Source organism: Alexandromys fortis, unplaced genomic scaffold, assembly GCF_014885135.2.
Source record: "Alexandromys fortis isolate MF-2015 unplaced genomic scaffold, M_Fortis_MF-2015_v1.1 scaffold_71, whole genome shotgun sequence".
NCBI classification, from domain to species: domain Eukaryota; kingdom Metazoa; phylum Chordata; class Mammalia; order Rodentia; family Cricetidae; genus Alexandromys; species Alexandromys fortis.
The window spans coordinates 4,639,381-4,652,774 of NW_026067954.1; the positions used below are offsets into that span (position 1 = coordinate 4,639,381).

At 49.5% G+C, this 13,394-nt stretch overlaps 1 protein-coding gene across 1 annotated transcript in view; it reads left to right on the plus strand.

The window, feature by feature from the left end:
* Window positions 1-11,563: 11,563 nt before the first annotated feature.
* Window positions 11,564-13,394, plus strand: part of St8sia5 (ST8 alpha-N-acetyl-neuraminide alpha-2,8-sialyltransferase 5) — a 60,219-nt gene continuing 58,388 nt past the window's right edge. Inside the window, exon 1 of the mRNA XM_050151694.1 lies at window positions 11,564-11,905. Coding sequence (XP_050007651.1) covers window positions 11,775-11,905 — 131 coding nt within the window. The 5' untranslated portion in view covers window positions 11,564-11,774. The remainder of the gene's footprint in view (window positions 11,906-13,394) is intronic.

Below are 13,394 nucleotides of genomic sequence, written 5' to 3' on the forward strand. Positions count from 1 at the left end.
AAAGGTCCTGAGTTCAATTCCCAGCAACCACATGGTGGCTCACAACCATGTGATGTAATGACAACCATGTAATGAGGTCTGGTGCCCTCTTCTGGCCTGCAGATATGGCCACACAGACAGAACATTGTATACATAATAAATAAATAAATATTTTTTAAAAAAAGAAAAAACATTCTGATATGTTTGTCTTTCTGCTTTATAACTTCTGCTGACCTTTGTCTTTTGCATTATATATAATGACCACTAAGTTGACAATGTTAACTTCTAGGAACAAAAAGGTAATATTTTTATAAGAATATTCATGAAGAAGTTGGGTTAAGAAATTAAACTTATCCACCAAAATAGGTAAATGTTATATGTTTTTATTTTTTTTATTTTAAAGTCTATGACCTCTCAATAGACTTCTCTGTATCATGCTGTATAATAAATTTATACTTGTTCACTCCAACATAAAAGTATCTCTAACACTGTTACTCATTAGGCAAATGCAAATTAAAACTACACTGAGAAATTGTGGATATTGCTCACTGGTAGAAAGCTTACCTAGCATGCATGAGGTCTTGAATCCAGTTCCCAGTACCATAAAATATATAAGTTAATTAATTTTAAAATGTTCAAAACCTTCAAAGAAATAAGCCACTACAATGAGTACTACATTTGTATGTAGCTACTAGCCTGTTGGATTGGCTAAGGGTGACTCATAAGCAGCAGGGCTGGCACTGCAAGTCTTGTGTGTTTCTGGGGTAAGTGTGAAGTGGCACCAGAACCTTAACACACAGGCCAGGGCCCCGGCGGTGGTGGTGCACACCTTTAATATCAGCACTTGGGATGCAGAGGCAGTCAGATCTCTGTGAGTTTCAGGACCACTATGGCTAACCCTGTCTCAAAACAAACAAACAAACAAACAAAACTGTAAGGGTTGAGTTATTCTTTGGTATTTGAATCTTTTGTTGGGGTTGGAGAGCTGGGTCAGCAGTTAAGAGTACTCAAATTCAAGTTCCAGGGTAGCTGATGCCATTTCTGATCTCTGTGGCACCAGGCATGTTGTGGTTCACAGTCATACACTCAAGCACACATACACACACCTTCCTACCTTAGTCAGGGACCTGCAGATCTAGGCAACAGCCAGGAACGCAAGGGGATAGATAGTAAGAATATAGATGCTGTCTCCTCAGCTCAGGAAGTGCCGACATTCCCCCACAGAGTAATGCTCTGTATTAGAGGTGGACTGTGCTGTTGGCACTCCTGCAACCATAGGGGGACCCCGGAACTTTCCGCAAGGGAAAGTATTATTTGTTCAGACCCCATCTGAGGAAAGAAGAGGACGGCTACGGTGACAGGATGCCTTCTTGGCTGGGGCCTTGAGTTCCCCTAGAGAAGGCTCTGGTTTAGAACCTGGTTTTCATGAGAATGTGTGAAGCTATAGTGTGAGTGTCTTAGTTCTCAGGTCTGTTTTGCTGATTGCATGCTGGTTCTGAGTTAGTATGGAAGCAGCCTGCTTCTGCCTCCCCAGAACATCAGGGCAGGAAATTGATGGGATACCTGGATAGATAGCTATGTAGCATGCCAAGAGTGCTGAGGACTTGGGGTCGTCTGTCTCTAGCTGGGAGCAGCGCAGGAGCTCCTGGGGAAGTCATCCTGGATGCAGACCGGCCACGTCAATTCAGTGCTCAGGGCAGCATCTGCTTTTCTTTTTTATTTTATTTTTTATTTTTTCAAGACAGGGTTTCTCCGTAGCTTTTTTGGTTCCTGTCCTGGAACTAGCTCTTGTAGACCAGGCTGGCCTCCAACTCACAGAGATCTGCCTCCCAAGTGCTGGGATTAAAGGAGTGCGCCACCACCGCCCGGCTCTGCTTTTCTTTAAAGTGAGCTAAATCAGGCTGTGGCCATGTGCCCGAACTCTGGGGTGAGCTGAAAGGGAGATTGGATGAGAGGGAAGACTGGCAGGGGGAGCTCATCTTTGTGCTCTTTCTTCCTCTTTCCTCCACTGTGTGGATGTTAGAGTCCTAGAGCAGAGGTGGTGTTGGAGTCTTCGTGTGTCAGATCCAGTCCAGCTCTTTGTTCACCGGATTCTCGTGCCCATTCCATGCACATAGGGAGGGAAACCTGGACTCAGTGGTGAACACTTCACAGCTCATAGACAAGTCCTGGAGTTGTGATGGGACAAGGATGCTGTGGCAGCTGAAGAGGCTGCTAGGTGGACAAGCAGACCCAGAGGTGCCTCCCTCCCCCTTGTCAGACTCCCATAAAGACAGCAAGAACCAACCAGGTGTTCGCGATACATTCATTTCTCAGGCCGCTGCCCAGAGTTAGTAAATGATTGGTTTGTATTTCTAACACAAGAAGGTACCTGCTCTCCATCTGAACAAGTATTTGAACATCCTGGGAAGGGGTAAGGAACTTTCCTCTGAGCCCTCAGCACACAGCGGTATGTGCGTGCTCCAGAGTCGCTGTCCAGTATATTTATTGTGTGACAGCATGGCCTTCCCTGGTTTTGTTGATGTGACCAGGATGGGGCTGACTGGTTTTCTGCTCTCCCCTCCACCTCCCACAAATACTGCTCGCAGTCATAGACCAGACTGGCCCTCGTCCTGACTGCCCTACGGTCCCACATATTCTTCGCATGGCCACTCATCTGCCTCTGCAGCTATTATTAGGCCCCACTGCAACTCAAGCCAAAGGATTTGGTTTTTATTAGCAGGTGTCATAAGGCTGGCATTTATGTTTAGGAAACATCCTGGCAAGACTGAGATAAATATTAGTGAAGATAGTCTCTTAAAAGGACCAGCACTCTGACCCAAAGTTGCATTCAGATGTCTATGGGACTGTGGGTAAGTTTGAATCCCCTCCTGGATCTCGTCACCTCTGGGTCACACTGGTCAGCCTTGGAGCTGAGAAACAGTTTCCAGTCTGCCCTGACTGGACTGGTCCTCTCTCCTGACAATCACAGAGGCAACCTGTGAACCAGACACAGTGACTCTCCACACAGGACTGTAGAGGCCCACAAAGAGCCCGATTGTGGAGCTTTCGTGGCTGCATGCTGAGCACCAGCCCCACCCCTCTGTCCCGTGGAAAGTGGACAGCGCACTGGGTCACCAGGACAGTGTTCAGAGACTCTCAGGGAGAGGGTATGTCTTACCAGAGCCACAACACTAGCGAGTGGTAGAGGTGATAGGCTCCAAAGTACATGTTCCTTCCACTGTGCTAGTCTCGAACTGGCCCAGGATCCCGTGAGGCGCACCACAGAGGAGACGGGGCTGGGAAGGGTAGTGAAGATGACAGGGTTTGAGATGGCACCTGAACCTGAGGGAACATGAGGGGCCCGAGGGACTGATGGTTTCTTCCCTTCATTGTTTTTCCTCACGCTGCTATCTTTGTGTTGTGGTTTTTCAGACAGCTGTGGACTATGGTTGTGTGCTCTTTGGAGCATATGTCCTACTTTTTACAAAGCTTACAAAGAAAAGAACTTTTGCAGCATCCAATCACTGGATCCTAAAGTATTTTAAAGTTTACACGCAACCACAGAGCTCTTATTTGTACCTATGCAAATGATATCCCGTAAGAATCTGAAGGCGTTCAGGTAAAATCCCTGAGTTCCTCAGATCCAGTGTTAACTGTCATTCAGATGGCTGGCTTCTGACCTGGCTGAGGAGATGGGTGGGGAGACTCACAGCAGCGAGGTTGGGGTGGCAGAGAAGCAGCTGTGGTGGAGGCTGGGGAGGACGTGGAAGAGTCGAAGTTCTGGGAGCTTGAATGTGAAGCTGGCAGGGAAGGCACTGATTAGTGTCACACATTTGCACTGTGAAATGACTTCCCCCATCTACGGTCGCAGTAAAGCCTGGCTCACCAGGAAAGAGTCCCCCTATACAACACTCTCACGGCCTCACATTCGATCCTGACAAACACTTCATCCGTGCGCCAGTTTTTAGTGCTGCCCCGGCTCTGGGACACTGCCAGCCACTTCCTTCAACCTGGTCAAAGCCTTCACAGTCAGATGTCAGGGCATTCAGTCACAACAAAGAACCCGACTCCACCCTTGGAAGGAGGTTGACCCAGCTCGTTACTTCATGTGAACCTGACGGTCACAACCATGCAAGCCAGGGTCTCCCAGTCTCTTTCTCGGCACCCTCTCAGTCTGCTTCCCCAGTAGAGAATCCCCAGTGTACCCCCACAGCTGATGTGCTCATTAGTGTCTCTGTGGCTCCTGCTCTGCTGACACTGATTTTAAGGACCCAAGAATCTGTTGTCTCCAGGCAGAAAGGTGGAATCGTACAAACAACCTATTGAATGGTTGCTCTGTGAACCATAGCGACCAGAGACAAGTATGTATGAGACTGTAGGCCACAGTCAGGGTCATTTGTGCATATAAATGTCACACTGTGAGTTCCAGGTTCAATTCAAGGGTGAATAAATCTAATGTATTGGCAGTGGATAATAGGTTCTTGTAAGTTATTAAGCCTTTGGGGAGACAGTGTCTAAATACAAGGGAAGGCCTTCTGTGTTATTCAGGTCAGTGGGTTGGGACTGTGTGCGGAAGTTCTGCATACTCCAGCGTGGAGTGGAGTCAGTAACACAGCTCGTGGGTCAGCCGTGCTTCCACATTAGAACGACTTAGTGGAACACTGGCCACAGAAACTGTTCCATGAAGCCTGTGACAATTACCATATGGTCTTTCAGAAATCTTGTTGGATGCTGGTGCTCTTCATTGTACACTTGGCCTGTGAGAATGATAATTAGGCTAAACTCGTATCATAGCAAAGCCAGACTGTCCAACTGATGACTGCATGTGTTGTGGACAATGATCCCCTTCCAGGGTCTCAGGCAGAGCATCAGCCTTAAGTATTGGCTAGTTGGAGGAAGAAAATTTCCTACAACATCTTATCCCCAACAATTCTGTTAGAAATCAAGTAGATGTTCCTGAGGAAACCCAGCCCCAGAAGACCGAATTGAAAATGTGTGAGGATGTGATGAGGATGTCAGTAGCTCGTATCTTCCTTTCCAGTGCTGGGAGCACAATTGGGGAGAGACACAGTATCAATGACACTACAGGGTCAGTCTCCATCAAAGGTTTAGATGACAGCTCTCAAAGCCTCTCTCAAGAGGAGAGGTGGGAGAGCATGGACTTATACCAGGAACCTGGAGGACAGAGGGCCCCAGAAGGCAGGGACAGTACACACCAGACACAAGCTCTAGCAACTGCATGTTTTTGTAGCGGGCATCCCTAGACATGCTTAACCCACTTCCGTGACTCTCAAGTGAACTGAGTGATGAGCCACGTAATATGGTGACAGCTTTTACAACGCAGTGATCATATTTTACACTCTTTTTCTGCTTCCATGGGAGCAGGCAAAGAACTAAGTCTTACCCTGGCCCGGGCAGCATGCTGATAGGGTGAGGGAATGGACACCAGGGAGTGGGATCTGATGCCTGCAGCCAGGAGAAGTCTTATGCGTAGGCAGCACTGCTCTCTCAATGCTGCCCCCTCAGTTTGCAGATGGATTAGCTATGATACAGTTTTGACATAGTCCATGGATGGAGTCCCAACTTGCAAGACTCTGTCTCTGGGCCACACACCACCTTCATCTCTAAGATCCATGGAGCCAGCAAGCCACAGCTAACACTGGAACCTTTACTCATGCTACAGCCTCTACCGGGAACACCTAGTCCCATTGTTTTTATTGGATTGACTATCCGTTCCCATGCCATTGCAGCCCCCAAATACTTCTAGACACCTTCCTGTGGTCCATCCATCCTACCAGCCACCCTCCTGATCACTCCCAGTTACTCAGCAGGTAAGGATTGTCTGACTTCCTCACTAGACTTTAATCTCTTTTTAATACAAACTAATAGCTGTATGTAGGGGTCATGCCAGCCATGTCCACAGAATGCATGGAGCTTTAGAACTTAGGGTGATAGCTAAATGACTCATATAGAGTAGCTATATAGGGGGATTGGGAGGCCTTCATTGGTGCTTTATAAGTGAATGATCCTAGTGGGCCACCTGTCCCTTTGTAGGTACTGAAGGAGCACTAAACTTGATAAGAACCCAAACTATTTATTCTCTTAGCCCTGTTCACCAGTGCTCTTTCTCTAAAGAGTAGAACTGGATTCCATGTTTCTTTCCCAGAACCCAGCCTTTAGGATGAATGAAGGAGATGTGGGATTCAGTTAAGCTGCCATGTCATCTAAGTGGGACCCGGATGACCTTATCCCACTGTGAGTTGTGCCTGGCTAGCTATGAGAACATGGCAAACTTGAGGCGGGCCAGAACCTTTCTGCTTTCTGATGCAGTGACTGACTGCTGGAAGGTGAGGAGCTTCTGGGGTTGGAGATGCCACGGCAGGAAGGTTTAGGATTACCAGTGACTTACACATAACCCATAAGTCACAATGGAAATGCATGAGGAGTAGACATTAGAGCTCCAGCACACAATTCGAAGTGATTAAAAAATCAAGCCGGCTGATGTGAAGCGCAGCACCTGCAGTGCACTCTGTGGTGGTTAGCTGCGCCGTAGATTATGGGGCTATCACCAGACCAATTGGCTCACATGGTAACAGACGCTTTCATCACAAACACTATCCCCAAGCCGAGAGCAGCCCCTCACAGGCCTGACTTGTTAGCACAAATGTCAAGAGGCATAAGAACGGCACACCCTTGTCAGTCACACACTCCTTGAACACGTGCGTGGAATGCCACTTACATAATCGCAGATTGTGGTTGGGCTGCACAAAATAAAAGCCCAGAGAAACTGCTCAGTTCCTTCCTCTTTTTAAGCTGCTCTATTTTATATTGGAGACAATGTTCGCAGCATGAGTAATACCCATCAGTTGTCAGTAATTCAGCAGATTGTGCCAGTGTTGACATTTGTTCTTGGCTTAATTGTGCGCGAGTGTGTATTTTAAACAATGATGCAGCTGTCCCCATCCCTGGCCATTACAATATAAAAATGGTGTTCACTGAATCTGGCACTGTGATCACTTGGTCACGTGTCTACTCTTTTGTTTGTAAGTCCTTCTGAATGTTTGCTGCAATTCTACAATCAGAGCATAAATTTGGCCTAAGGTAGAGTCTGGCTCCACATTGCCAGTAGCATCAAAGATTTCAAACTCGTTCGTTTCATGACCTTAGTTCTCTGATTCCACTAGCCTTGCAAGACATTTGTGGGTGGGTTAAATATAACTCTTTGGTTTGATCTGAAGAAATCAGATATCAAGTGCCATTGGGCTGGATAAGCAGCGTCAGCAGAGATGGACTAGATTACTGCTGGCCATTTGCAGAGTGATGGAGAGCCACCCCATGGGTGTTTCCACAGATCCCCACCTGTCCCCAACACCTGCATCAAGCTTATTCCCCGCAGGTCCGTGCAGGTAGCAGAAAATAAGGACCTCTGGGGCTGCCACTGTCCCTCAATAATTTTGGTGCACTTTTTCCCATTAGGTTAGGAGATTAATGCTCACATCACCTCATTTGGTGATGGCAAGGCAGATACCTAATTATAAATAATGTGTCATTTTGGAAAACCATTTGGCAGTAGTCACTAAAGCTGAACATCCATACAGTATCTGACTGAAAATTTCCAAATTCAGATGCCCAATAGATATGCATGCCTCAATCCATCAAGGAGCAGGCTTTGGAAGCTTCATGGCAGCAGCTGCCAAATGTCCATCAACAGTAGAAATGCTAGTGCTGGCCATGTGGCATGGCGGTCTAATGCTTTGGCTAGCATGCACAAGTCCCTGGGTTCAATCTGAGGCCCTAAAAACACAAAGCAAAAGGAAAGATAGTCAGGCATGCTACAGTATTATACAGCAGAAAGATCGCACAGACGCTAACTAGAAACTGGTTTTATCCTGTTGTGAAAGAACCACACATTTAGTATTGTGAGGAATACACAGATGAGCTTCAAGTTGTATAGCTGAGGGGCGGGGTCTCATTTTTAATGTGTCTCAAGGTCAGGGTAGCTGGAGCCCAGGACCCTCTTCAAAGCCTCTTCAGGTTGGAATAATTCAGTCTTTTTTTGTGTGGTTGTTGGCTATTGACCAGGAGCCAGTCTCTGTTCTGAGAGGGCATCTGAGTACTTTGCCAAGAGGTCTCCTCTATCTTCAAAGCCATCAGTGAGCGCTCTCTAAAGTCAGTCTCTAGAATGATTCAACTCACCTTCATAGAAGATCCCAGTCTGTTTCAAGGACTCATGTGATCAGGGCCATAAAGAGCCACCTACTGATCTCAACCACCTGACTTCAGCCTGAAGACCTACGAAAACCCTCTGCCCAGCAGCCCCCGTGTTAGCATTCATCCGCATGACTGGTAAAAATGTGTGCGCAAGAGGGTGTACGTACACCCATACATATACAATAACATGTATGGATTTCACAGCTAACAGTGAGCCAGAAGAAGCCAGACACAAAACAATATTCCATTTACAGAAACTGCCTGAACAGGAAATACATTAGGTTGGCATCAGGAGTCAGAGCTAGCTCTGTGAGTTGGCTTAGTGGTATAAGCCTTAGCTGTGTGAGCCTGATGTCTAGAGTTCGAGCCTCAGAACCCTTGAGTGCACAGTAGCCATAGTGGAGCGTGATGAGATCCTAGGTGGGTGGGAGGACTTCTCCTCTGGTTCCCATTCTGGCCACATCACTGCTCAGCTTATGAAAACGCAGTGAGCTATACACTGGTGGTCCATGCTGTTTTGGTAAATGTATTATACTTCAATTAAAAGGTTCTTGGGATAATTTGGATTCATTACTGTAAAATGGATTTGTTTTGGTTTATTTTGCAGAGAAGCTTGCATCCAAAGGCAATTCTCAGAATGGGGAGGGAGGATAAGCAGGATGAGAAAGGAAACAAGGTGCCGGGGCTGGAGGGAGGGGCTAGCCACTCCAATTTGTATAGCTCCTGCATATGGTTGAATGACAACGATCTGAAAACTAGATTAGTTTCCAAGAACTAAAGTACCCAGTTCTCTGTGTGTTTGTCCGTCCTGCCCTGTTGATCCCAGTAATGTGCCTGAAGAGATACTTATCTGTCACCTGCCATTCTAGAATGCATCACTCCCTGGTTACAAACACAGAGGGACAGCTGTGTGCCAAAAATGTTAACTTTCTAATCCTTTCCCTTCCCCATTCTCCTCTCTAACTACCCCAGTTTAGAAGCAGACAGTGGACTCTGGTTTCTAGACTAGAGAGACCCCCTCCAGGGCTGAATAAGAAACTCATGTTGTCTTTGAATGACTGCTTCTGTAGTAGGAGCTGCTGGTTGGATTCCGCCACCCAGCTCCCGCCACCGGCTAGCTTTACCCGAAATAACAACACACAAACTGTATTCTTTTAAATACTGCTTGGCCCATTAGCTCTAGCCCTTACTGGCTAATTCTGATATCCCGATCAACCCATCTCTAATAATCTGTGTAGCATCAGTCTTACCGGGAAAGAGTCAGCATGTCTGACCTGGCGACTTGCTTCATCGTGTGCGTCTGCCCGGGAGAGGGGAGCATGGCCTCTGAGCTCACTTCCTCTTCCTCCCAGCATTCTGTTCTGTTTACTCCTCCCACCTATGTTTTAACCTATGAGGCCAAGCAGTTCCTTTATTATATAATTAACCAATGGCCTTCCCCCATCATGCTTCTGTCTCTGTATGTCTTCCTCGCTAACCTCACATGAGGAAGGCACAAGGTAGATTGACAGTCCCTGCTCTGTCAGCTTGGAACTTGGGTGTGGGACCTGCTCTGCAATATGTGGAGGACCCAGTGGCAAGTGGTAGGTACTCAGGAGTCCCTGTTAAAAAGTTAGAGAGATCAGAGCGTGGTATGGTGACACACACCTTAACCCCGCGTTGAGAATGGGCACAAGTTGGAGGCCAGCCTGGGCTTCAGAGCCAAAGCCTGTGGTGAAAGAAAGAAAGCAGGAGAGAAAAGCACAAAGTCAGTGCTGTTGTTGGGGTACACTGTCAGGTCCCCATTCCCAGCATGTACAGGAAACCTGAAACTCAAGAACTTCTTGCTAGGCAGACCCGGCTAGGTAACTGCACTTGGACCCACTCAACAGTAGACTATGATAGAAGACAGGAGGTAAAAATTCGTGAGCGTACATGAGAGCGATTATAGGTTGATGTGTAAATCATCAACGGATTCAAGGCTAATCAGACAGTGATGAGCCCTCCGGATTTCTAGATTATCTCATTAATTGGCTGAAAAGCCTGAGTACTCACAGATAGGTATAGGGGATAGAAAACCACACATTCTTCAAAGATAATACTTAGTGTTTCAATCCTGTGAAAGAATACAGTTGAAATTATTACTGGCTCCTTAATTATGGAAACTTAGCATGCATCCCTTGGTCTTTCTGTTCAAAAAAAGATTGCTAAATGCAAAGGGGTTGGAGTCTGGACATTTCTCCAAAATTCTTTTTCCTGCTGCGACTTGAGTTTTGGTCAAATTTTGAGTGCAAGGCAGGCATGACTCTGGGACCTAGGGAGTGTCTGGTAGGTCCTGGGAAGGGCACCCTAATATACAGAGTGACTTGAGTAGTGGATGCCCCAGGCACGTGACTGACTCCCAAGTCTATGCCGTGTCTGGATGGAATGATGGACTGCTGCCGCGAGCCTGGAATCTGGTAGGGGTGGGCATTCTTCGGAGGTAAGAATTTCTGGGATACCACCGCCTTCCCGTTGCATCTCTGGGATCATTTCACCTGTTTACACTGAAGCACCGAGTGCTCACTACTGGACCTAGTGACTTCTTAACGCTTTGGGGAGTCGTAGTACCCGAAGTTGGCCAGCTGCTGACCTATGGTCTATGAATAGTTCCAAGGATAAAACAAAGTCCCAGTGTCTGGGTGACAACAGAGTTATTGACTAAGGGCCATTTGCTGTAGATGGTGAAAGGGTAGAGGCCAGTAGCCGGGGAGGTGGGGGAGGCAAGGGGTTGGCGGGGGATAGACCCCGACTTTCTGCTCAGCAGGAGCCGGGAGTCGAGGCCCCAGGGACTACCCTTCAGGCCATTAGCATGCAGGGGCCGCGCGCGCCGTCCTTGAAGGGCTGCCCGGCTGACCTTGCTCCGTTTTCACCGCGGATTCTCCAGCAGCGCGCGAGGACGCGGGCGCCGCGGTGACTCAGTGCCCTGCGCGCCGCATGCAAATGCTCGTCTCCGACGAGGCTGGCTCTGCGGTCTGCGCTTGTCCCCGCGCTCCTCCGAACCCCACGATTCCAACCCGGCTCTTTCCGCCTTTCCCTTCCCCCTCCCCACAGCCCCGCGTCCTCAGGTTGCGTCGTCGCCCACCTCGCCTCCACAGCACCGAAGGGCAACCTTCGCACTCCCTGACTGCGGGCGCGGGGATCAGACACGCCGTCCTCCGGCCGGCCCCAAGCTCCGGCTGCCCCCGATCCCCAGCCAGCCCGGAGGGGGCGGTGCGCAGCGCAGAGTCTCAGCCCAGCCTGGCCCGCCCTGCTCCTCATTGGTCGTCACCTCGGCGGGAGGGCGGCCCGTCTCGGGCACCTGCCGTCGCCCCTCCACGGGCAGATCGGCGGCTGCGGGACACCGGCGCCCAGAGACAGCAGCACGCGAGGACAGGCCTGGGGCTCGGTGGACCTCCTCACGACTGGCCCTGTCCTTTCGCCACCGCGGCCCCGGCTGCGCTCGCGGGAAACTTTGCCCGGCGAAGTCCTCTGCCCTCCTGGCCAAGCCTTGACAGTTCACCTAACGCCCCCCGGGGCCCCACACAGCGCGCGTGATTGCCACGCCGCCCCGCACGGTGCATCCGCGGCGCCGGGCCGCCAGGATGCGCTACGCAGACCCCTCAGCCAACCGGGATTTGTTGGGGAACCGAACTTTGCTCTTCATTTTCATCTGCGCCTTCGCCTTGGTGACCTTGCTGCAGCAGATCCTGTACAGCAGGAGCTACATCAAGAGGTAAGAAAGTCTGAGGGATGGAATACACCCAGTCTAGAGGTGGCCAATAGGCAGCGGTGGCTTTCTCCGAGCAGGTGACAGGAGGTTTGCCCTTAGCCGGAGCGCACCTCCGTGGTGTGCCCTATGGCATCTCCATCTCTGCTGCTAGCTGGAGGACAGCGCCAGCTGTGTGCCTGTCGTGGTGTGTGTGTGTGTTTGTGTGTGTGAACTTTGTTCTATTGTGAACGTGGGCAGCACCTTGGAACGCCAAGCAGCTAAACTGACCATAAATGCATGTGCATGCCCAGAGCTGCGCTGTCCCCCAAAACCTACATTTTCGTGGTCATTTGGCTGTGACTGGAAGGCCAAAGGTTTCTTTTTTTCTTCTTAGTATGGCAGTCATAAATTTTTGTGGGGGACCTTGGAGGTAAAGGTTTTTTTTTCTCCCCAGGAACCCGGGATTAGGTGGGATGGTAGTGGTTGGTCTGTGGCCACACAAAGGGACAGTAAATTTTAGATCTGTGAGACAAGCTGATGGCCTTCGAAGTAGATGGTTCTTTCCCATCCTTAGCCCCAAAGGTCAGAGCAGCAGAAGTTGGGCTCTCTCACCCCTTCTCCATCCACAGCCAAACTCCTTGAAGAGAAAGGGCAGTCGATGCTGTTCACAGCTTCAGTCTCGGTGTGCGAAAGATGCACGGGCATGCCAGGCTCCCGCGGCTCCGCTGCCCGGTGGAGCCCGAGTTGCTGCCGGCGACCTGCCTGCCTGGAGGTGGGAGCTCTGCCCACGCTCCCGGGTGAGGGTCTTTAGTGGAAAGAGCCCCTCTCCTCTCTGTTGCAGGCCCCTCCTTCACCACCAGTGCCTATCTCATCTTACTGCCGTCCATTCAAATGGATAGGAGGAAAATCTACACACACACACTCTCTCACACACACACACACTCTCTCACACACACACGCACACACACACACTCACCATCTCAGAAGCGCCTCAATAATTAAGTGCTATTTACTTCCCAGTCCTGGGGTTTGCACTGGCCACATATGCTCCCACTGGGGGCTGCCCAAAGAGTGTGGGGGGGGGGAAGGTCGCTGCATCGGGAGAGCTAAGGCATCGGCTGTCCTTCCCTGTACCCCTCCGGAACTGAGGGCTATGTGACCCCTTGCCTCGTACATTCTTTTCCAGTCACCCACTGCTCCAGACTTCCCCAGGCAGCTCTCTTCCCTAGGTAGCACCAGCTCGTGTGCTCTGTGTGGTACTGGTGTCTTTAAATACACTTTCTAGTCTCCTGACTTGCTGGGTTTGATAGGTTTCCGCTAAGATGGTTCCAGAACTGTCTGCTGTGCAGCCTTGCTTGATCTTGGTACCTGCTTCTCAGTGGGGGCAGCTCTTGGCTTCCTCCCCCTGCTGGTAACTATCCAGAATTGCTGGGGCTCATGGAGCTTCTGGAGGGACAGGAGAGAGACATCAGGTCAAAGTAGGTGCCAACCACACTACCGCCCGATTTTTCTG